This window comes from Perca fluviatilis, chromosome 23 (assembly GCF_010015445.1).
Source record: "Perca fluviatilis chromosome 23, GENO_Pfluv_1.0, whole genome shotgun sequence".
NCBI classification, from domain to species: domain Eukaryota; kingdom Metazoa; phylum Chordata; class Actinopteri; order Perciformes; family Percidae; genus Perca; species Perca fluviatilis.
Window position 1 is genome coordinate 19,634,535 of NC_053134.1, and position 26,091 is coordinate 19,660,625.

General features: G+C 42.6%; 1 protein-coding gene across 9 annotated transcripts in view; it reads left to right on the plus strand.

The window, feature by feature from the left end:
• Positions 1–26,091, plus strand: part of LOC120553210 (small subunit processome component 20 homolog) — a 176,476-nt gene that overhangs the window by 2,598 nt on the left and 147,787 nt on the right. Inside the window, exon 4 of one of the 9 annotated variants that reach the window (XM_039791382.1) lies at positions 13,205–13,687. The exons of 5 other annotated variants lie outside the window; for them this stretch is intronic. In XM_039791382.1, the coding sequence (XP_039647316.1) occupies positions 13,205–13,405 (201 nt within the window). In that variant the 3' untranslated portion in view covers positions 13,406–13,687. Of the gene's footprint in view, positions 1–4,767; positions 4,948–13,204; positions 13,688–15,772; positions 16,283–26,091 lie in introns of those variants that run through there. 3 more of the 9 variants (XM_039791384.1, XM_039791386.1, XM_039791387.1) reach the window with 3 other exon arrangements.

Here is a 26,091-nt window from a genome sequence, read left to right on the forward strand (position 1 = left end):
TCAACCTGTCGGGGTTTCGAAGCAGAAGAAGTTGACCTCCAAAACCGTGTCAAACTCTATTCGCTGTAATGCTGCAGCGTTTTGCATCGGCTGCCTTTGAGTCCTGTCTGTTGGCAATTAGCTGTTGCATTGGAATATAGCCAAACGCACTTCATTACCAATGTTGTGATAATGGGTTTAACAGTGAAGGGAGGCAGGCGGCCCACTGGAGATGTTACCATTCCTTTTGATGTGGCGTTGAGCTGCTGATTGCCTTGCTTCCAATGGCCCGTTTTCCTCTGATTTCTTTTTCTTGCTCTTTTTATTTCAAACGGGCTGCAAAAAACATGAACCAGGACTATATGTAATAGAGGTCTAACTGCTTAAGTTTTTTTCGCTGCTGCACGGACTGTAAAAGTGTATCTGGATAGGAGCAGCAGCCACATGTTTATGTACAAATATACATGTAGTGTGTGTCACTGTGCAGAGGCTCACTCATTTAATACACTTTCAGGTACTGTCAATACAATTTGTGGACATGTTTTGCGAGAACAACACACAGGGCTGTGTACCAAATTCAATACTTTGTAGACCGAATTGCCTCTAAAGTATCGAGTATCGAAAAATACCACGTCATTCAATACCCAATTTCAATACCTAAGGAGTAAATCTCATTAGAGTCAGTGAGCCAATAAGCACGCATAATGCTTCTATTCTAAGATCTAATAATGCTGCTGATTGGCTGTCTATTGTTACACACCGTAGAGGCAGGAAGGAAAAACTCTTACGTTACGCACAGAAACGGGGCTCACATAGTAGGAGCAGCAAAATAACTAAAAAGATGTGCCATAATGTGTAATGTTGTAATTTCTTTTTTAACTATAATTTAAATTATTTAATTTAAATTTAACTATACCCAGCCCCAACTACACATGGAAATGAGCATTTTTGCTAATTCTATGGACTGTTAGATAAAATAAATGGAGCGGAGCATTACTTCAGGCAAAGCACTGAGTTGAAGCTTTTTCTAGCTGACTGGCATCGGCTGTTTCATTCATGCTTTACAGCTCTGAGCCTATCAGCTGACTTGTTAGGTCTAATCATAATCATACAGCCGTTGACATAACTCTGTTGCCGTTAGCTGCTGAAGGTCCCTCCACCACCTCAACCGTCTTCTTCCATTGTTGGTATTGTTGATTTAGTATTCGATCTGATGTTAGAGTATTTGTTTTTTTAAGGGGGGATTGGATCTCTTACAGAATCTTCTTTGCTGCTTGAATTCTTTGAACACTAGTCTCCCAAAGAGCAAAGCTCCGGCGAATTTAACCATTTGCTATTAATGGTCAATCTCTGTGTCTCTGACTGAAAAGGAAATGCATTGCTAAACGGCCTGTAAGAATGGTTTTGGTCATTTGCAGGTCATAAGACACTGGGCTAGTACATGTCTCAACCCCCCTTCTCCCACATCTTTGCAACTTTGGGATTGGGCGAGCTGTGTCCGACAGATTCTGTAAATTGTCAAAATCCAATTTTTTCGTTCTGCACAGAGCTACTTCCTCTTTGTGTGTACAAATGAGTGCAACACTCTGCCTTCAGGGAGACATTGTGTTATCCAAATTTGTATGTTTTTTGTGTGTTGTACCTCAGTATGAGACTTTTCGCCCAATTTTGATGTGGTCGGACAACACTTCATACAGCGAACTAGTTCTTTTCAAACATTCCCTGGCCTTTAACTAATTTCCAGCAGGGGGCGACTCTACTGGTTGCAAAAGAAGTCCCTAGTTCCTAGTTCTACCTCGATTTATTACCTCAATTAACATTTTAATAACAAGTTTATGATCTCAATCACTAGTATTAAAGGTCCCATGGCATGAAAATTTCACTTTATGAGGTTTTGTAACATTAATGTGCATTCCCCCAGCCTGCCTATGGTCCCCCAGTGGCTAGAAATGGTGATAGGTGTAAACCGAGCCCTGGGTATCCTGCTCTGCCTTTGAGAAAATGAAAGCTCAGATGGGACAATCTGGAATCTTGTTCCTTATGAGGTCATAAGGAGCAAGGTTACCACCCATGAGAGAGAGACATCCTGGCTTTCAAACGAGCAAAGTGGCAGTTGGTCAAGGCCACACTCCCACCCTCCACCTTGCCCCCCCCCCCCTCTCCTTCTCAATAGCTACAGACACAGAAATGGCACATCCTAAGGAAAGCTCATTGTGGGACTGGCTCTAGTGGCTGTAATTCTGCACCAAGGCTGAATTTCAGGAGAGAGATTTCAGATACAGTATTAGGGGACCACTAAGGTCTATATAAAAGCATCCAAAGAGCAGCATGTCATGGGACACTTAAGTCTTCAATATAGCATGATGTTCATTTTGTAAATTATGATTTTAAGATAGACGATAAAGCAGGGGATGCTTTAGGACGTGGCTACACACTGACCTATTAATCAGAACAGAGGCTTAGCAATGCTAACCATGACACTGTAAATTAAAATAACCGTGAACTTGTTTTTGGATGTAACTTTGAAATTCTCACTGTGTGTTTTCACTTCATCAAAGTGAATTGGAACATTTTGGTTGCCTAAAAATGTTTTGTTTAGCGTTCGGTAGCACATTGCCAACCAAGCTAGCAAGCTAACCCTAGCGTTAGGTGGTAACTTAAAGGAGAATTCCGGCCAATTTTTACGTTAATCTTGATCGCTATAGCTACGCGAGTACTTTCGATAGAAAAAACCCCGACCCGAATCAGTGCAGGTAACACGGAGAGGCTGCAGCTACGTACGAGTGTATTCAGACAGGCTTCTGTGATAATCATCCCAATAACAATCCACGGAGCGGCGGTGGTGTGGCTATGTCCTCCAGAGGACAGGTCATGTCACGTCTTGAAGTGTATTCCCCCCTAAAAAAAACAGTAGTGCGGTAGTAGCTGTTAGCTGCTAGCTGCCCTCCGGTGAGTGTGTACAGCCAGATAGCTGTTAGCCGTTAGCTGCTAGCTGCCGTCCGGTGAGTGTATTCAGCCAGGCATCTGTGATAATCATCCCAATAAAAATCCGCCCGGTGGTGTGGCTATGTCCCCCAGTTACTGAAGGCTAGCTTTAGCTTGTGCTTGGAGCAGAAAGTTCATCTGCCTGTTTCCCCTCTGTCTGTCAGTCTCGTTCTTTCCAACTCTTGAGGCTAGTTCTTCGTCTGTATACTCGGGGTCGAATAAATAAGGACGACCATCAAACTCAAAAGGCTCTTCCGTGTGTTGTATATCTGCTATATTCTTCATACTCCAAGCTTCTTCCATTATAAACAACTCCGCTTTTCACTCTTCACACACTACGCTCCAATCTGCACACTACTGTTTACCTTTTTCTGCTACAACTGAATTCCCAGACAGCTAAGCTTCAGTAACGCTATTACTGTGCAAGCCACAGACATCGTTTATCCCGTTTCCATGCTAGTTACATAGTCACTGATATGGTCATAACCACTACAGTGCTCAATTACCTATTTTGAGGGGGAAATAATCTAAACCTTTCGCTGCGAAGGCATGATCTGTCCTATGCAGGACATCCACCAGCCCACCGGGCTCTCCGTAGATTTTTATTGGGATGATTATCACAGATGCCTGGCTGAATACACTCTCCGGACGGCAGCTAGCAGATAACAGCTATCTGGCTGTACACACTCACCGGAGGGCAGCTAACAGCTACTACCGCACTACTGTTTTTTTTTAGGGGGGAATACACTGCAAGACGTGACATGACCTGTCCTCTGGAGGACATAGCCACACCACCACCGCTCCGTGGATTGTTATTGGGATGATTATCACAGAAGCCTGTCTGAATACACTCACCGGACGGCAGCTCGCAGTTAACGGCTATCAGCTAGCAGGGCAAGCTAGCTACCGGCAGGATCGAGACAGGGACCAGGGTAGGTGAATTTAAACAATGTCTTAGTTGAAAACGCATCTTGTTGACACGTAAGGGCCCTGTTCATGTGGCACAGACATATTAATTGCATTTTGTATCTGTTAAGAGGCACAAAGGCACTCTAAAACTTGCCCCGAGCACTGCCGTTTTAGCTCAGGGGACGCTTGTAGTACGTAGCTGCAGCTTCTCCGTGTTACCTGCACTGATTCGGGTCGGGGTTTTTTCTATCGAAAGTACTCGCGTAGCTATAGTGATCAAGATTAACGTAAAAATTGGCCGGAATTCTCCTTTAAGGGAAAGTATGCCGATTTTCTGTGTACTGACGTACGCAGATGAATGGTACCAGTAACCAGAGGTCCGTGTTTACCTGCTGTTAAAACTTTGCCACAGTGCCATTGCAGCCATAGACGACACTGGCTTGGCCTTATCATCCTCCCCAGCTCCACCCTCTCGTCCAAAAATCGCCACGTCCGATGGCGACAGCCAAATTGCCAAACTCAAGGATTCTAAACGGCAGTCCACGAACTAATGAGTTATGTCACGGACGCTACGTCCATTATCTTTACAGGCTATGGTACTGAAGCTATGACAGAGGAAAATCTGACATGGAAGAAACCTGCTTTCCAAGCATCAGTTTAAAGCCCTGTTACCGCACTGCACATTTGACTGTGTGAATGAAACCAATAAACGGCGGCCCCAAGGCGTTCTGAACCAAACCGGACCTCAAACCGTCATGCCCAAAAGCTACAAGCTCCTCTGGTGTCTCAACAAGACACACATTAACCTTTCCTGCGTTATTTTTCTGTGGAGATCTCCCACTTTGAAGTGCTTCCATTTAACCTTCATTTAACTTTTGTGTCATGCACTCCCAGGCGCCCCACTTTGACAGCGGAAGCCTTTAGAAGTCAGAAAAGGCCCGAGGCTATAGATGGCATTTCAGCATATCTGTCTGCTCCAGCGCCAGGTTGTGCAGTGAAGAACTGGCTGTTCGTTCTCCGGCGAGCGTTCTGCCACTTACTGACTAGATCTAGCTGTAGCTCAGTGTCAGGAAGACACTTTAAAAAGACATAATCCTGCTCTTGAAGGGGAGATTGTTGGGAGTTTTACTGGAAGTTATTCAGATACCAACACCAGCCCAGCAAAATGTTAAAGTTCTGAAACACGAGCAAAAGCAGACATTCCCTTTTTAAAATGTCCATTTTAGCATGAAAATATGAGTTAAAGACACAATTATTTTAGACAAAAGTATTTAAACCTGCATTAATTTTTTTTTATTTATACACTGTACAGATCAACATGAATAACAGAAGACGGAAAATAAAATTAATGAGAAAGAAAATGCCAAAACATGCCCACATGTCTTTAGTAATATTAGAGTGCCAGAATTTCCAGGTAAAGCAATCCAAGTAATATATAGGTCTATATTGTGCTACCAACAGGAGAAGGGGTCAATCCCCATTATCCCAACTTAGATATTCAATGTATTTTCCCCATTTGTGAATATATTTGTTCCACCTATCAATACTTCTATAGAGACATCTGCTCATATAAGGCTACCTTACGGAGTTCAGTAAACCAGTCCTGAAAGGATGGACTCCGTCCCCTTATTAAAACTTGTCTACCCCCCATTATTAAGTCAAAATCCGGTTGCACTACAGTGGGCAACTATTAGAGGATCGCCAAGTACATACAGTCTTGGTTTAAAGTCAAAATGTTCCTTAAACCTAAATTGTGTAATTTTTTGAGTTGATTCTTAGCAATAGCCCCTTTTTTGTTCTTTCACAAATATGTGCTCATTCATGTGTAATTACTTCAACCAACTAATCAAGGTATTCTCGTAAGCGTAGAATCTGACATTCAGAATCATTTAGAATACATACAGTTGCTGGAATGACGGCAGCCATGTAGCGCCTCCATCTTTAAAATACATTAGCCAAAGAGGGACATACCTCTGCCTTTCGCCCTTTTACACTCAGTGGCACCCGGCACCGTGACGAATGCCAGGGGGAGATTACTCGACAGGTAAGTGAAAAGAGAATTGAAACGACAACGCGACAGGCAAAGCAACAAGACCAAAATTAATATTGAAGTGGCTAGAACAGATGCGTGTAAATGATGGAGATATTTCATGTTCGTCCACTGTAGCAGTTAAAACGCGATCGGAATGGGAGGGGCTAGAAAGTAATTTTCAGTTGGTTGTCATATACAATTTTACCGCTAGATGGGAGACATTCTTACACAATGTAGCTTTAAAGATTTCTCTATGATGTACCCACTTCCAAAAGTCTCCAACAGCAGTGAAGCTAAATAAAGGCCATCAAATCAAAACCATGAGTTAAAGATGCTAAAACACTCTGTAAATCTGAGGGGAACTTCAGGATTAGCTGATTGTGAATAAACGGTCAGTTTGTGATTGAACAGTCAAAAAAAATATATTTTGACTATTTGTGGGGATAAAGACACAAATATCTCTGACACTTTATGGAGCAAACCTACACACTGATTACTTGGTCAGCAGCAAAACCCAAAATCTCCAGGTATTTAAAGACAATATTTTCCCAATCTTCTTTTCATTCGCAAAGACGTCATACATATATTTTTTTGACAGTTACAATTATTTTTTTTATTTCACATGAGAGGTTTCTATTTTTTGTATATTTTTGTCTGTCTTTTTGTCAAGTTGAGAAAAGTTTACTGATGCCACTTTAATTGACTATTTTAGAAATGCCCTTACAACTTTCTATTCACACTGGCCCTTCAAAAATCTTGACAAGATAATTCCTGTTCGATGGCTTTGAAAGCATTTGGCATTCCTTTTGCTTCACCGTGTTATTAAAAAATTCTTTCGGTGTGGTTTTTCCTTTCTCACACTCTTTTGTGGTTGCTGTACTTCTGTCATGTCTGTCTTGTGTAAAGCACCAAATGTTTTACTTTTTTAATGACATTATCAATTTTGTGTGTGTGTGTGTGTGTGTGTGTGTGTGTGTGTGTGTGTGTGTGTGTGTGTGTGTGTGTGTGTGTGTGTGTGTGTGTGTGTGTGTGTGTGTGTGTGTGTGTGTGTGTGTGTGTACTATAAATATGATATAGAAATATGAATTAAAACTGGACACATAAGCTTAAACATGCAACCATCTGAGTCTATCCTATTTACAGTCTCACATACTGTATGTACATGTAGTGTTTATTATTGAAGCTACAGCACATTCTGACTATTAATTAATTCAGTGTGAGTCACTGCAGCTGACAAACCCTGTCTTCGCATAATGTGACTGAAATTCGTGAGGGAGGGAGAAAAGCCATCAACCACAGCAAGAACAATAAACAACATACTACAAAAGGCCCAATCATTAGTCTGGCTATCACCAGACCAAGCTCAATCTTTTAGGATTGAACATTAGTCTGGGGATTCTGCTCTGTATTTTCTCTGCACAAGAGGCGTGATCAACGGGCATAATTCAAATGACTCTGTACGCAATTGGATAGTCCTTCAACCAATCAGACCAACGGTGACACGACCGCAACAACAGGGTTTGAGCTGAGCTCCGTTCTTCTGGCCATCAGTGGGGCTAGCTGGTAAATTAGGCTTTTACCAAAGCCGGTCGGTAGTAAGGCAAACACATCATTCTTTTGTAGGAATTGTTCCAGGGCAAGTTTCTGTTCCGTTTTCAGAGAAAACATGCCTTTTGAAATCTTTTAAAACTGCAGCAACAGCAGCATCAAAGGGTTGCTGCGCTTCGGTGGCCGCCATATTGCATGTAAACAAAAAGCTGCTTGCCGTCGCTTCTCTATCGTCATCGTGTTAAACCCGCCAATAGCATGCCAGGTGGATAAGCCAGTTTGTGATTGGTCCCCGGACACTTGTAATGGAAGCAGGTTAGAAAAATGTACAGGTTTCCAGCCTGAGCTGCAGGGCGAAATCAAATTGCCGGCAGATCGGGCTGGGTTTACCCAGTCTAGCCAATCATGGGATATGAAGGTAGACATGGAAGGAAGGCTGCAGTTTCCCCAAGTCGCCCAGGCAACCCTGACGCCAGATGTGGTTCTGTGGTGTGAAGAGGCGATGAAGATCATCCTGATAGAACTTTCAGTCCCGTGGGAAGAAGGGTGTGATCAAGCCTTTGAAAGGAAGAGGTGCCAAGTACCAGGACCTTTTACACGACTGCAGGGGGAAAGGATGGCAGGCATGGATATTCCCAATCGAGGTTTGCTGCAGAGCATTCCCTGCCCAGTCAGTATGGAGACAATGGCTAGGTAATGGCTCACAGCCATTGGAATGACAGGAAGTGAGAGGAAGTCAGCGTCTCGCAAATGGGGGAGGCAGCAGAAAGAGCCTCCTGCTGGTTATGGAACAGGAGAGAGGAGCCAAGCTGGAAGCCAGGAGGAGGAGATGGGCAGTGATTTGGCCACCACTGCTGACCCGCCAACGGGAGGGTGTTATGGTTCAGGGTTGGACACCATCTGACGACATCAACTCCTCCCGGCCAAGGCTACATTCACCAAAGGTGAATGAAGGGGGAACCATCTTTTATAGATGTAATTACTCCCTGGAGACAAATCTGCTGGGATTTTGACACTGATTTCCAGATTTTCCATCTAATTGCAGTTTTTATAGCTCTGTAATAGACTACTATCTAAACAAGTCTTCAAACGGAGGGCTTTGATTTGGGTTACACAAGCGTGACTGCTGTGTGTAGCATCACCCAGCACTGGAGGGAATAATGAATCCGGAAGGGTAATCGTTTTTTGGAGCATCTGGAGGTTGTGACGGGGTTTCTCGGGCTTTAGCTGAGATGAAGTCAGACAGTGAAGATGTGCTTTGATCTGGCCTGCCTTCCCACTTATATTCTAATGACGCTGCACTTAGAGAGGGCACCGGGAGCATCAAGCTCTCCCTCTGATTTTCCCTCTAGATGCTTTTTAATAATGAGCCCGTATGGAAACAATGCAGCGTCTCAGCAGCAGGTAAAAGGGAAAAAGTTTTACCGATCAAGTCATCCTGTGCAGAAGCAGCCGCAGCTCAATATCTGTGCAGGATTCTGTATATTCAGTGCATCACTTGAGCAGTTTTGCATGACTGTGTGCCACATTTGCAGGCACAAAGCTTCAGCCTGCACGTAGAGGGCACTGTTAGCTCGGTTTTCTCTGCAGTCCCACCATGTAATACCACTGGGAAGTTATTTATAGTGGCTGGCTTCAAAGGAGGAGAGAGCAAGTTTCATTGAGGTGATTTTTGCTTTTGTGTCAGATGGAAAGGACTGCTTGGTGTCTTTTGTCTTCTTTTCAGACCGCCTTGGCATTTCCTAATCTCTATCATTTAGGGACGGAAAATTATACAACGCTAAATTTGATAACTGGGTCTGCAATGTCTCTGTTGCAGCGACGGCACTGATTTTCAAAGCCAAAATCCGCCCCGAAGGAGGATTCTGGTATGATTTTGGACAGTTTGGTTTTGATGAAGGGACTCCAAAATGTGAATTTCTCTGGCTTTGACAGTGAGTGGGAGGCCAAAGTTGTGGACTCTTGTTAGTGCTGAGGGTGAATTTTCTGGTGTATGGGCAGATTCTGTGCTGCACAACTGTCAGCTTGACTATGAAATATGCCTCGGGCGTAAAAGCTCAAAAACAAGCAAATAAAGTCTTTGGGATCAATCATCGTCAGCCTTGGTGTTGCCAGCTGTCTGGAGCAGGTCTTCCAATCATTGATTCTATTATTTATCGAGTCAATCCGGTTTATCAATTGAGGAAAGAGCCGGCTGTCCGTAGTTCCTGATGAAATTCACCATCAATAAATAATAGTATAGACACCAGCACAAAGCAAAGCCATCGCCAAAATGTGTCTCCCAAAACAATGCCTTTCCTTGGCAGTGTGTCCTTGTTTTATCCTCTGTGTGTGTTGTTGTTGTTGTTCTGCTTCGCGAGGAAATTACATTTTAATTACTGACAAGCACACTGCACATGTTTCTCTTAAAGTCAGTGGTTTCTTGTGTTGTGAGAAATCAAGATTACAAATGAGTTTGATCTCAGGTAATCATGCAGAAACAACACAGTTTCTTTGTGTTTGTTGTTGATGAAAGATGAAATGCTTATCATATTTTCTTCTAAAGCAGTTTTGCACCCAAATGTATTCCTTTTGAGCCAGTGGTGGAAAGTAACTAAGTGTATTTACTCAAGCACTGTATACTTAAGTACAATTTTGAGTTACTTATACTATCCTTGAGTAATAATTATAATAAAATGTTTTTTTAGTACACCATATTTATTTAAGAGCTGCAGTTACCTGAAAATGATGGATTGTGTTGGAATAAACTATACAGTAAATTATGCTGTTTCAGTTAGCTCCACCACGACCAGCTGCAACATTAAAGTACAGCTTCTGCGATAATGCATCAATAATAATGATCCATTATTACAGTAGAATATAACGACGGTGACGATGACAGCTGTGAGGCTGAAGCAGAACATTAAAGTCGCGGGCCAGAAATCCAAAACAATGAGCTGAAAGACACTGAATGCTCCACAGAGCTTAGGGTGACTGCTAAGCCGGGTGATTACTGTGATAACTATCGCCTGAGTTTGTCGCCTGCACATTACACAAACTACACATTTGATTTCTTGTAGACGGAAGCTTCAAGTAGATCAGAATACTTCTTCCGCCACTGATTTTAGCTCGTTAACTTGTGTTATCTTAATAAAATAGGACGTAAGTAGCCGCTTCCTGTTGACAGCAGCAAAGACACAGTTAATTGGAGCTTTTTTCCAAACAACACCATTTGAGCGTCCAAAATTCGCTCATTTTGTTTATTTTAAAGCTTCGATGCGTAACTTTTTGATGTTAATGAACGTCCGTTACATTCAAGCCATTGTCAAATGAGTTGCTACAAAGCTAATTAAGACTATCGGCTCCACATAACTCTCTCTGTATTTCTCAGCATGGCTATGTTCAGAAGATTGTGGCGTCCGGTGACTTTCGCACGCAGAAACTCGAGTGAAGATAATGACCTCTTCTGAAGAATCGATGTTTTTTTTAATCCTCCGTGTCCTCCTTGGCTGCTAGCCACTGCGTGGAGGAGAGTTTTGGGGTACTGCACGATCACGGAAGGCTTGTATCATGTGGACGCGCCGAAGGTTTTGTTGTCATTACTTAGAATTCCTCATGGGGAACTACGCACTATGGATTTAATTGTTGTTCATAAAAATGTCATGGCATTAGGCAAAATGTCTAAAAGAAAAAAACGTTCTGAAAATAATGATGAAATAATCAGAATATTGAAGGAGACAGTAAAGTAGGACAGGCAGAAGCTGGCAGGACACACACCAGGAACTGTAGAGAACAAACAGCATAACAAATAGTAAGACTAGAAACAACAGGGACGTCACACCATTACGCATAAAGCTACAGGATCTGCTGACAGCAGATCATCAGGAAACTGAATAAAGTCTGCACATTTGGAGGTGGAAAATTAATTTTCAAATACACAGACACTGGAGGTATTTTATACCTTACTCAACCTTTTGTATTTAGCCTGGTGAGGAGAATTTCTCAATGATAACAGCATCCAGGCAGAAGGGAAAAGGCTTATTGTGTTGGAAAGCAAATTAAATTGAGTAATAAGGATCTTTGGAGTTTTCCAGTTTGTGTTAAAGTATTTCCAGCTCTTCTTCTTTTTTTCTTTTTTTTATTAGACCATCATGCGAAAGTCATACAACTGAGGGATAAATCACTAGCCTGACAAGCCAGACCCACATCAAGATGTTGGGTCTGGGAACTCACCATTGGCATAGTTTAATCCGAGGGGCGGGATAAACGGTTGTCTTTCAAATTTCCTCTGCACGCAATAGGCTAGCGCTACAACCAGGCAGAGCAACGAAGAAGGAAGAGAAGCTAGTTGATGGATTAAACTTTTGCCGTATCCGGTCGGCAAAACTCCAAACACATCTTCCTTTTTTTTTTTAAGAATGACTTCAGTGCCATTCTTTGTTCTTTTCTCAAAGAAAAGCTTAACTCCAAGTCTTCCAGAAGACCGCTGTTCCCAGCAGCAGCAGCCATAAGCCCGCCCACCGACTCTATACACAATGTGATTGGCCTGACCAGAGTTTGGTTTTTTCAGCTCGAAAGCCAACGGAGAGTGCCTAGACCCCCCCTGGCTGCAAAATAATTTTGCTGCCACTAGGGTGCGTCTAGATTTTTAGGCTAATAAATCACAGCTGAGACGGAGGGTGCTCGCCATATGCCCCCGCCTCACACAGAGGGCCGGGGAATCAACAGTCAAACAAACAAGAGATGACACAGATTTTTGTCTTCACGCCGATGTCATTAATCACATCCTTCAACCTGGCGGTGCGGAGAATATGTGCTCGGCTGCCAAAGTTGGGCAAAAGTAGGGCAAACCAGTTTTTGGTATTTAATTACAATCAAAGTGCTGACATCCAAACTAATGTGCTGCAAGTCCCAGCAGTTTCTCTGACGCCGCTCACACTCCTCTCTATCTCCCCAGCAGCCCTGCTAAAGCACCTTGCAATGTCTGTTTCTGCTATCATTTATTACTCAACTGTTTTACGTAACCATAAAAATGACACTGACTATGTTTACATACACACATTATTCAGAATATGACAACAATCCGAATTTGATACAGGTCATGTAAACAGCATATTCCGTTTTGGATATTCTGAATAAGGCCTTTTTTCCAAATTTAGCATTTTCAGACAGTACAGCACATTGGGAATATGCGTCTCAGTCCGATTTTTACTGCAGTTTGCGACTGTTTACAGACAGTTTACAGCCTCTTGCCTGTTTACGGCTTACGGTCAGCTCTGTGCGTTGCTATGGTGCACAAACCAACCAGCCAACAGTTTGCAAGGCTGTGATAGAGATGCAAGAACAAAAGAGACTTTCAAACATCAAGAAAGACTTGAATTTCAATAGGTTTTTGGATGTGCTAAAACATCACAACACTGACCTTTTTCAAGAAGTTTGTTGAAGGAATAAAAGGCACGCTGTGTTTGCACGGTGGAACAAGAAAACATTGGAAAAAATCCTATTTTGCACAGCTGCATTTTAAATGGGAAAAAATTAGTGGAATATTAACTTTCATTAGCCATGTAAAATGTTTTCGAAATAAGGGCAAAAACGGGAATGTTATGTGCATGTAAACATAGTCCCTGTGATCCCGACATCCAGCAGAAGCTGGGCTCCAATTGTGTTCTATATGCATGTCATTGTTCAAAATATGAATTGGGAGTAGATGTACAAATATTGAAGACTAAAGCATGCGCAGGTCTGAGCTGAATTCTGATGTTCTAATTCTAGCCGTCGGCCCTGCAGGAGTGTCACTACGGGAAGTTTGAATGTGCAAGAAAGAGTTCACTTCAGGCTCAGGTGCCAGCACGTCTCCGGCTCTTTCCATATCGCTTCTTTCCACCTCTCAGCTTGCTAAAACCCCATCCAGCACCACTTAACGTCACATCACATCATCATGTAGTGATTCCTGACCGCACACTCTTTGCATGAATCCGGGATATTTTTGTATGTCTTTTTTCGGTTGCTTCCCTCTTTAAAATGCAAACACAGGTTTGAGCAGGACACCAGGATGCTTTATTTTTTTTATTTATTTTTTTAACTTCTGACGAGCAGGCCGCCTCCTGACCTATCACACTGCAGGCGGATATGCTTAGGCATGGGCTGTCTACGGGGCAAGGTTACACAGAATTCATATAGCGGCAGGTTGCATCTTTCATGCCATGACGTTAGGTAAAAAGGTCACCTGTCTCGGCACCAAGTCGGACTGTGGATGAACAAAGTGTGAAGTGAAACTGCACCAGATACTAAAAGACCTCCCTGAGGTTGTAATTCATCCCATGCCTGATATTGTGTTTTTTGTTGTTGTTGTTGTGCAAGGTATCTGTACACTTTCTGGACACTTTCATATCAACTACAGGAAGTATTGCATGTCTTAAAGTTCCTGAAAAGTGGTTTCAAATCTGAAATATTACTCTATAAACTTAAACATTCTCACCTAAATATGCAACGTACAACATCCATTAAGTATTTTTTTATTCCGAGTTTAACACTCTTAAAAAATCAGCTGACCTGCTTCATCAGGACAGTGTGGGTGTGGTTTGATCAGATTTGATTGACGGTTGCCTGGCAACATCCGTAAATGACACTGTTTTCCTGCCCATTTTAAACCAGTGAGAAACCCAAAAAACTCTTGTGAAAGGACCTTCTCACTACCTGCTGCATGATATGACCCTTTCAATGAGATGTGATTTTTTTTTTTTTTTTTTGACATTTTCTGTAGTCTGTATTTCATTTCCCTGTTTTTGCCCCAAATGGTCCTTTTCAATCTTTTCATGTCAGGAATGTGGTTATCAAAGTAGGGCAACCCTTTCGCCAAAACAAAAATACTATTCGACAACCTGGGATTATGTTCTGAGGTAGAGGCTTTGAATGTTAAGTGCTAATGCTTTCAAAATGATATCTTCAACTACAGTATGGTTGTGGTTAGAAAAGCTTGTGGATATGGCAAATGCATGTTGAAAGTTAGACAACTAAAACACTTGGTTAATTGTAGGCCTTCTTACATAAAGGGCACTTTGCTTTCTGATATGGCTTGGACCTCACTGATAGAGGGCTAGGTGTCCAGCCAGCAGTCCAGAGTGGAGAAGGACCGGCAAACTAAAAATGGCTCTTGCAGTCGGTGGAGAGCAACTGCGGCGCCTGGCTCTAAAAACTGCGGACGCCTTGATCTCGTGAGATTATCGTTGCCCACGAGTGCATGACGTCAGAGTGAGTCGGGATCAAGTCGGACACAAATCTAACCGGCATGCATTGGGCGGCGATTGCCGGTGATCGATTCTGCGCAGATCTGGCTCATCTCGAACGAGCCTATTATCAATACACTTCCTCTCTCAAAGCGGTTGGATTTGCAATTTTAGCATATCTCCTTGCTAATCATCTACCCCTAATTGGCGGACGTAGAAGCCATTCTCCGTAATGAACACCACCTCTGCACATTATATGAAGAACACTAGAGCATAAAAATGAATCACTTCCAGTGCGTTCCACAAATTACCTCGCCGATAGAGCATTTTCTCTGCAGCTGCACTGAATCTCCCAGCTGCTGTAGCGGTGTGGTTCCTAATGGCAGAGCGAGCGCAGTGCTGGTCAGGTAGCAGCCATGACTGAGTAAATGTACTTAGTTACATTCCACCACTGCATATGAATCTACAGAGCTGATCACTCGGCTGCCAGAGGTACAGGTGAAATGAGTGGGCCTACCTGCTGTCTGTTGGCTCAGCACTGTGGTGGTGTAGTTGGTAGGCGCGAGTAGTTTACTATGACATCATCAAAAGTCAAGAAATAATGCTATCAAGTAAAAAAAACATTTAAATGTATGGACATATTAAAATGCACATAATACAGGCAATTAAGTGACATTTGGTAGTGCCACTGTTAATTGGAAGGGTAAAATAGTGCATGGCACTACATGCATTAATGTTTTCTGCAAGTTTTAAAGGTTTATCTGTGTTTTTTGCCCCCAACGGCTCCTTCCAGGCAGCGCTGCCTGGAAGGCACTAGGATTAGTCACTGGTTAGGGTTAGGTGCCTTGGAGGCAGTGGTCGCAGCGCTCCCTGGAAGAAGCCGTTGGGGGCAAAAAACACCATTGAGGGTTTTAAAGAGTATTTGCCTAAATGAGTCTCCCTCACTATTCATCTGAAACTTATTGCTGGGAATGATGCAACTCCAATTTTTTCTGTCATCAACCCTCTGGGGTACATCAAAATATTTACTTTTTATGTCATCAATACAGTGTAGAGACTTGCTTTTTGTTGTTAAACCGAGACCTTTTCAAACCTGTTTTCCATGAGATTGTAGGCCTTCCAGTAGCTACAGTCCAGATGGTGGCGTATGCACCTGTAGCTGGTTTGCCAAGACGAAGAAGAAGAAAACACAATGGATGCCTTGCTTTGGGGAGAGGTTGTGCGAGGAGATCCACCAGATCTTTAAAGCAATACAAAGACAACCAAATGGCGTTGGACTCCTGGCACAAATGCCAGGAGTCACAAATGCTCGTGGAATGGGAAATGCCCATGCGTGGAACAAACTAATGCGGATTCTCAATTGTAGTATTGGTAGAAGGTATGTCCAAGCCTTTTAATCAGTCAAATACTCAGACACAAGGAAACAGAGTTTGACCAAATAGTGAATCTTTGCCCAAGAAGGACTACAGTACACCTCAAGACAACTGCAATATATATACAACATGTTCACTGTTCACTGTCATATTATTTGAACTATCACAATAAGCTGCTGGTTCAGACTGAATTGGTGAGTCACTGTGATGGTTGATCCGGTTGTCTCTTGATAAACATCCAAACAGCTTTGTTTGTGGCTGCAGTTCTTTAGAGATTACTCCAAACTGTCTACGAACAAGTGTGACTCAATAAAGCTTAACGTTAAGGCAGGAACTTATGTGCTGCTATTGTAACCGGTGTATTTAAACACTGTGCTGACCTCGTAGCTGCAGTGACAGTGAGGGAAATACAGTGTGACCAGAGACCATAGCAGGGAGCCTTGTAAGTGCTGTAGCCTGCGGTCGTGAGACCAACTCAAAGGAGAGGAAACGCAGAAGGTGAGAGCAGCAAAAGAAGACATTTAATATATGCTGTTTGAAAGCTGCCTCTCTCCTCCCCCTTCGAATGAGTCTCCTTTTGTTGTGGCAGAGAACTCGATGTGTCCACGGGCCAGAAAAAACATTGCACTACAAACGGGTTCCCTGAAGCAAGCCAAAGCAGAGGTCTCAGAAAATCTTTCTCCTTTTTGAAAGGCTTTGGCTATGTGTGCAACACGGTAAACGTACTTTCCATCTCACTAAAAGGTGTGTTCACTTTGCACACCAGAGTTCCCTCTCCTCAGCTATATCTTCTCATCGGCAAACACTCTGTATGGCAACTATCCTCTTATTATATCTCATGAATAATTTAGAGGCAACTGCTTTGGTTCCAATACACAACTGTTGTCGTGCAGCTGTGCAATAAATCATCTTTCAGAGCTAATTCATGCTAATGTAATGCCGGTGTTGTTCAGGCAAGATTTCTGTATGGACAAACTTAACATGCGTCTACACTTCTGTAACTCTGATCTGATGGATTACTTTATCCAACAAACAAAGCAGATTTAATATATTCCTTTTTTTTCATGTGAGTGAAGGCTATACAGAAGGATTACTTTAAAGAAATAATGACAGGTAATTATGGGTTATCTTACTTGCATACATACTCCAATAATCCTTTTCAGATGCCTTTTTAAAAACCTACAGAGCCCAGAAGTAGCCATAAACAGAAACAATATGAGGCCACAATTTCATAATTTGTGCGCACCTCAATTTAAAGCTATAGTGCGCAACTATTTTATAGTAATGAACGTCTGTTACATTCAAGCCATTGTCAAATGAGTTGATACAAAGTTAATTAATAAGTCTATTAACTCCACTCATTATGGCTATGTTTAGAAATTAGTGATGTCCGGCGACATTCACGCGCAGCAGATCGATAATTTGTGCACACAACATAAGTGTATAAACAGTGCAACCAGCATCAGACTGTTGTAAAATAATCACAGGACTATTTGTGCTTATGTGCACATCAAAAGTGTCCTTTTGATGAATTAATATAAGTGGGACATGACTTTTTGTCACTTTTTGACTTTCTGGGGTCGGTAGTGTGCCAAACGCGCTTTTGGTAATTCCGTGGCCAGGCTGATTTGGTGCATCTGTGGCGCACTCGGGCACGGAGTGGGGTCGGAAAGAAGGCGCTATTATAAGTGGGTGCATTAGAGGCTGTGACATTCATGTCTTATCACGTTCATTACTTTGAACTTTCTGTATAAAATGTCATGTCAATCTACCTACTGTAGTAGATGTTGAGATATTTCAGTCTTGACCCAAGAGGTGGACCAACCGTTTGGTGAACATTGCCATCCCTATAGCCACAATGCTAGCCCAGCTAAATATAAATCGGTGTATTAGCTTTAAAGTAAAACTATGGTTTATATCGACTTGGGTTTTATTTTCATAGATCTGGCCATTTAGTCCTCTGAGAACCCTGAGTGTACAAATGAACATACAGGTGGTAACAAGCTAACAATTTAGCCAGATTAGCCACTAATTTATTTGCTTGTAAAACCAAAACTGAGCACACGTACCTCACAAATGGTACCGTCTGACTGTCGTTTCCCCTAATTAAAAACGTAGCTTCAAAAGAGAGAAACATGCCGTCCCATCCCCTCTTACTGAGAGGCTGTGGTTTGATGAAGCAAATGCAAGTGTCGTCAAGGACTATTCAGCTCCCATAACACAAACGGATGAATCTAATCTTATTAAAACCCAAAAATAGCTTCACAATTAGTTGAGAATTGACGGCACTTCTTTGTCATTTACAATAGCTGTATTCTGACACAATGTTCTTGCCACGCCAGAATCATTTTACTGTAACTGAACACGTCACGCAGCGAGGGTTTGCACAAACACAATCCCACACAAGTGCGGACATGCCCGTGTACACACACACACACACACACACACACACACACACACACTCGTACGCAGAGACATTATTTAATAACCTAACCCCTGGCGGAACTTCATTTCGCGTTTTCGCTTTGTCTGCTCCAGTCGCCATTTTTCATGCGGTGTTAGCCGCCTCGCTGCTGTTTCCCTGCGGTGATCGCTAAACCAGACATCAATCAATGCAGTGCAACGGGCGCTGAAATACGGAAAGAACCTCTCTTAATTAAGGGATTCAATTTAAACCATGAAAATTGATTTCACTGAAGGGCCTGCAAAGCAATCAGATAAACAAGGTGACATATTCATGTAATCACTGTAATTAGTTTTGTTCTGAGCGTTTGTAATAAAATTTGACCTCATCGTTGAAAATATTTCATCCCTGCACTCGTGGGGTTTCTGTGCTATCTGTGGGAGAAAAATTGAGTTTCTTTGGCAGTTCTGTTTCTTTCTACTTCATTTATAAAGCAACGTTACCTGTATGTTGCTTGTAAAGTTTGTATTTGGGACAAGTGTGAAACTCTTATACCTTTTTATATAAGGAGGAATGTGGAGCTGGCTGGCAGGCAGCAGTAATGGCCTTGGTGTGCTTTAGCTGACAGATTTCCTCACAACTGGAACAGGGCACGGAGGGCAGCACTATCTCCAGGGTGGCTGAGTGCCTGATATACAGAGACAGTTGGCAATAACCCATTGAATGCATACATTAGCCAGGTGCATACTGTCAACCTGAACAGCAACTGAGAATAGGACAGAAATATGTTCCATTTAATTTCTCTGAATTTATCCAAGGGAAGGTTTCGCTGAGAAAATGTTTCACAGTAAGATGAAGTGTCATTTTATACGTCTCCCTTTTTAATGTGAGGTTTAATCTTGCTTTGCCAGACCCTCCTCCAAAGCGCACTGAAGGAGGGTCTGGCTACTCCACATAGCATTCGGGGAAGGGAGGAAAACGTGCTCTGGTTTAATGGCATCTCTTTAAACCAATCACAATCGTCACGAGCGGTGCTGAACTCCGCTGCAAAATAGTCGTGCGTGAGGAAACTCTTTTGGATTGGACAGATGGTCTAGCTAGCTGTCTGGATTTACAATGCAGAGATCTGAGGAGCAGTCAACAATAGTCCTCCTAAATCCACTGAATTTAAAATCCCAACACAAAGAAAGCGGTAGGAAACGGAAAATGCATGCATCCAGCGGAATTTCCTGCAGGCCGGAGCAATCCCGAAAGTGGAACATGAAGGATAGAGACTAATGTGAGGTTGACCATAATTATTGGTCGAATGTGTCATCGTTTATTTTTTACAATGTCCATTGTAATAAATCTGACTCTAAAAAGAGTATACAGCTTCACTAGTGGATCTGAAAGGCAATGCTTCATTGGAGTTACATGCTTACGTTAGCATGCAATTGTGCTCACAGTGACTATGTTGATGTTTAGCAGCAATTATTACAAATTACTAAAGGTCCCCAGGTAATACTAGTCCCGTGCGCATAGGGCTTTATTTTAAGAAAACTTATCAAGTGAAAATCAGTAACTGCACTGGCAGCCAAATTTGATTGTTTTCATGCAAAAGTATACTCGTATAAAGTTTTCACTTAAACATGAGAAGGCATTTTTGCAGTGTAGGGCAATTCCAACTGTTCTTTATGACTGTAGTCCCTTGTGACAGAAGACAAAAGGAAGTAGAAACAGCACATGGAAAGTAAGATTATGTTATACCTCCAGTAAATTCTCAACTGATGTTTGATTGAAATCTGGCAATGATGTTGTCAATAAATCCCTGCATGATGGACGCTGGCAAGGTCACAGGCTTGCGTTGGTAACTAAATCTGGTGCTGCCTTCAGTGTACAAAGACAAACGCTCAGCTCGTCCATTAACGCTGCTGCGCCTTGTAATCCGATCGAGTCACAACTTAACATGTCAAGACAAATTGTCGTCTCCCTCATCGTGGGGTCTGCTGCGATCTCTGTGATGTACAGGTAGCTCTGTCAAAGGAATCGGAGAAGCTAATGAGAAGAAATGAGGGCCGCTTTGATTTCCTGAGGCTGAATGACCCTCGTTCGTGTTCATACATTTTTTTTCATTCCTTGTTTGAGTAGCCGGTGTGTTTGGGTTTGGTTGTGTCTTTTGAAGTGAGAAGTTTTAGTCGGCCTCTCACACAGTCTTGTGGCTGTTTCTCTTTTATGAAAAAACAAGTTCTTGTTGGAATGTTTTCGAATGAAAGCGTACAGCTCTGATCATTAAGTCCACGCGACAACACTGAAACAATGGGAATGTCAGTAGAGGACCTTGTTATTGGTTAATGCAAAGCCAGCTACAAGGGTTCTTTGACAATACATTGTGTAGCAGTGCAAGTCCAAATCTTTTTGGCATGATTAAATCCTACAAGACATTGATAACGCCAGTTTTCCTTCCTTATTACTCCTCTACAAGACAATTCAAACCAGAGTTGAAAACTGACTGTCAGTTTCCACCGGTTGCGGAATGGCACCGGAACGGGGACGGAGTCATTAGGTTTCCATTAAAGTCAATGTGTGTATTTCCACTGACTGTGGAACGGCTGTGTTCCGACTGCCAGCTCCGGCGGTCCGCAGCCCTCTGGAGCAGATACGCAGAGCTTCTATTTTTGCCGGACACCGGAGAGCTCCGCAGCAATTCAGCACAATTCAGATAGTGCGGGACAGGAAGTCGAGCACAGAAACAAAATAAATCATCAGGTTAATTTTAAAATACACCGTTCTCACGGCAGATTATATTTCCCTGCACTACACCTTGAAAACACAGCACAGAGTTGTTTCCCCTCTACTCCTCTGGACGGAAACTAACAGTTGTTGGTTTTGTGGTTCTACTCTACGTGAATTCTCAATCTTGTGGGTCCTCATGACTACAGCGGTCAGTCATGGCCGCAGCTGTGCCGCAACAAATCCGGACCTGGTGGGTATTGACGGACGGCGGAGCAGGCAGCCAACACACAGCGGAGCCGGTCCGCAGCGGTTCTGCATTCAGTGGAAATCTGGAGTGAGGCCTTTACTACGAAGCTAGATTTGGGGTTAACGAGGTAACTTCAGGTTCAACCCAGGGTTTTGTGTATCACGATGGTGGATCACTTGTTACCGGGTTAAATCGCTGTGATAACTTATGCTGAACACCTAACCTGGTCGGGAGCAGGTTATGTTGGATATCAGAGATCAACCGTTGTTAAAGCGCCGCCTACTGACCAATCGATACTCAATTGATAACGGCGTCACCGTTCTTAGAAGATCCGGTGGAGCTTGGTGCGCAGAGAGAGAGGGGGGGGGGGGGAGAGAGGGGTGCGCTCATAAAAGTTAAAACATTTAGAGACAGACAACCCCGTTAACATTCCCTGATGGGTATTTTTATGAAAGATATTCAGCGGAGGGAATTACGCATCGGTTATTTGTCGGCTTCTTGAGCCATGTGTTGCCAATACGCACAACGGTTTGAATTATGTTTTTATATTTTGTATTTGCTCTCACGATCGCTTACCACTCCAACTGAAATAATAGGCTAAAGCAACAACAGTTTATGGAAAGGACAATAATTATTTTATATAATTATGGTCAGATCTTGTGACTGATGGGGAAGTGATATTGATAAGCGTTGTGATTTATGCATCTACAGCATCGGCTATTTTTTTGCCAGCTTTCCTTCCTGTTTTAGGAAGCAGCAACAGTATTGCATTTTGCCTGTAAAACCGAGTCTGTGTTCTTCATATTTATGTGGAATTATAGTTTGCTCTTCTTATTTAAAATATGCAGCTCTGGTAGATGTGATTGGTCGCGCTGTGCAACCACCGCCTCTTTTATGTGAACGCGTGCGTCACTGGATTGGGAAACCCTGGGTTGATTGAACTAGTTGATAACCACCGTCATGACACAGCTTAAGGCTCTTATATACTAGACGCAGCCCGGCTGGCACGTGCAAATGTCGTCATGGGATCGCCGAGACTATTTATACCCACGCTGGTGCTCGCGACACTAGTTGCAGTCTTCTCCTGAACAGCAGTGGCGCTAATGAGCAAAGGCTACCAACGCTGCTCTTTCTACTGACTAGAAGAAGAATAAAAAGGTAAACAACGGCAGAACTGGCAGCAGCATTGCCGTCAATGCTTTGATTTAATTCAATGACCTACTTCGTAGGATCAAGTCTTTCATTCACCATAAAAGAAGTCCTGGCATCCGGTTGTCGGCGAACTCGTTCAGGCCTCCTGTTTTTGCTTTGTTGCGCGCCGCTAAAAAAATTAAAATAAAAAATAATTAAAGCTGCGAGCAGCGATGGACGGGCCCTCGCGCCTCTGCGCGCATCGGGGTTACCGGCGGACGCCGCTCCTTGCGACTGTGCATTCGCGCGGCGAGTTATAAAAGGCGGCGTGGCTTAACCATAGGGGGCGGGCCAAACCATCACCAATGAAGAATGAAGTCTCCGCTGAGTTCAATGATACCTCACAGAAGGGTATACCTTAAAGGGTTCAAATGTTATGGAAGGGGGCGTGGCCTGAGTAAGTGGGCGTGGTTAAAGTATAGGGGGCGGCTCAGTATCACATGTAGACCACACATAAGTTTCATGTAAATCGGATGTTTGTCATATAAGGCGCATTTCCTGTTGCCACCGGGGGGCGCTATTACCAAATGTCAATTTTGGCCTGTAGGTGTCCTCAGGCCTGGACCCTTGTTAATCGTGAGAAATTTCGGGCAGATACGACAACGTACACTCAAGTTACAACAACTTCTTTGTTCATCGCTAAACACTCAAAATGGCCGCCACGCCATGCCCACACCGTACTGATTTTAATAACTTTTCATCGTTAAGGTGTTGGGATGGTACAGACCAAGTTTGAAGTCCATTGGATGAAATCTCTAGGAGGAGTTTGTTAAAGTATAGCACCTTGACTTTTAAGCCTACTTCCTGTTGCTACTAGGGGGCGCTATGACTTTAAGTAAATATCGGCCTTTATTTGTCCTCAGGGTTGGACTCTTATGAATCCTGAAAAGTTTCGAGCCAGTTGGACAATATACACCCACTTCCTGTTTCCGCCGCAAAATGCACAAAATGGCCGCCCCGCCACGGCCACGCCCTATAACGAAAAGTTTTTCTTTTAACATCTTTTCATCTTTAACATCTTAAAGTGATGGTTCAGAGTAATTTCACCCTAGGGTCCTTTGCACCATGACCTCGAGCCAAACACCCCCCCAGAAGCTTTTTTCACCTGGGTCTAACATTGGGAGAGTTAGCGTAGAGTAGCGTAGAGTAGCGTAGAGTAGCGGGAGTAACGTTAGCCGCTGAATAGTTACGAGAGGCTAATGGATCTGGTAACTATTACCCCACTAATAATGCCCGAAATGATACCAAAGGTCTACACTAGTATATATAGGTTATGCAGTTTGTAAGTAACATAATTCATGTAAATAACGACTTGCTTGCTGGCTGCTTTTTGCTGTTGGTTGATGTTAGTAAGCTTAGAAGCAGAATTACAACACCGAAAAGAGATGCAACAAAAATATTTTTTAATTTAACTTATTTTTTAACCCTTGTGTTGTCCTTCGGGTCCCAGTGACCCGAAGGACAACACAAGGATTATGTACTTCCCTTTACTTTGTTGAGAATTGCTCTCTAAACAAGGGTTAATACAGCAACTTAGTTCTTGTTTGTACAGCATTTTGGTCAGCTTAAGCTGTGTTTAAATGTGTTCTAGAAATAAACTTTACTTACTTACTTTACAAGAAACAGGGTTTAGAGAGCAATTCTCAACAAAGTAAAGGGAAGTACATAATGAGGTAAGTTTGGAGACATTACCTTATTTAATCATTAAATTAATAAATATTTTTGTTGCATCTCTTTTCGGTGTTGTAATTTGTAGATGTCCCTAAGCACTCTTACTGCCCGGTAGTAACAGCAGCAGAGAGCAGAAGCCAGCAGGCAAGTGTTATTTACATAAACTTCTGGTGTACTTACAAATTTTACAATCCATCGTTTTATGAGTGCATAACATATTTGTACTACTGTAGACGTTTGGTATCATTTCCTGTATTATTAGTGGGGTAATGTTAAGAGACTCTTCGGATCCATTAGCCTCTGTGCTAAGCTATTCAGATGATAACGCTACGCTACGCTAACGCTCCCAATGTTCGACCCAGGTGAAAAAAGCTTCTGGGGGGGTGTTTGGCTCGAGGTCATGGTGCAAAGGACCCTAGGGTGAAATTACTCCAAACCATCACTTTAAGATGGCACAGACCGAGTTTGAAGTTGATCGGATGAAATCTCTATCAGGAGTTCGTTAAAGTACATGTGGAAATGGCCAAAATCACACTAATTTCAAACTTCGAAATCAAAATGGCAGACTTCCTGTTGGGTTTAGGGTGTGGCTCTAATGAAGTTTTTTTTGTACATCGTGACATGCTACATATGTGTACCAAGTTTCGTGAGTCTACGTTAAACGCACTGCAGGGGCTCAATTTTCGTAACTTTCTAGGGGGCGCTAGCGAGCCATTTTTGTGCGCCTATTCCTGAAACCCATAAAATACATAAATTTTCACCAGACTTGATGTGACCGCCAAATTTGGTGAGTTTTTGAATATGTTAAGCCCCTCAAAAAAGACAATTCATTTGACGGAAGAAAGAAAGAAAGAAAGAAAGAAAGAAAGAAAGAAAGAAAAAGAAAGAAAGAAAGAAAGAAAGAAAGAAAGAAAGAGAATAATTCCTTCAGTTTCAATAGGGCTTTCGCCGCTGTCGGCGCTCGGGCCCTAAAAAGAGCCGCGACCCCTGCCTGCGCGTTTAGAAATTGGGCACGCTGACAGGATATTACATAATTTTGCCACCTTGCCACCTTGGATGCGTCTAGTATTTAAGAGCCTTTATGTGGGACCGTGGTTAGGTGAAGCCGGGTATATGAAATCAATCCAATGCGTGTTGATCTTGATTCGTAGTACAGGCCTCTGGTCTGTAAAAATACTCTGAATAAGGACTTAGTTGCATTTCAATAAAATATTCCAAAAGCAGACAGTTTGACTATTACGTGTAACTACATATGAAATGTAATAGATATAATTGTACTAATTTTACAGTCATTTCTGTTGTATTTAATTGAAATGCTTTTCTTTGAACGTGTGTTGATTTATGAGCCTCTGGAGGCTCATTTGGCTGATTAATAAATGAGAATCAGGTGTGCAGGCCTAATTAAGGTATAAAGTCACAGCTTGAACTCAGCTGGAGCTGAATCTTTTCATGTGCTACCCAGGCTGTGTGGTGCACTTCATTACAATAAATCTGATACAAAAACTAAGCTACATAAATGAAGAAGTAGATGTCAAAGATGTCAGACATGCCATGCTAGGTTAGCACCTTGCAGGGTAGTTAGCTGCCATTGGTGTGTGTGAATGTGTGATTTTGATTGATTCTTATTAAAACTAAACTTAAGCTACAATAGGAACAGCCAACGATACAATAAATAACTTTAATAGACTACATTTCTGATGATGGGAATTCCAGCTTTAAACACTTAAAAAATGTAGTGCAATCATGTATGTATCAAGCACAGTACCAGTCAAATGTTTGGACACGTTTTCTCATTCACTTGAATGGAAAGCGTGTCCAAACTTTTGACTGGTATT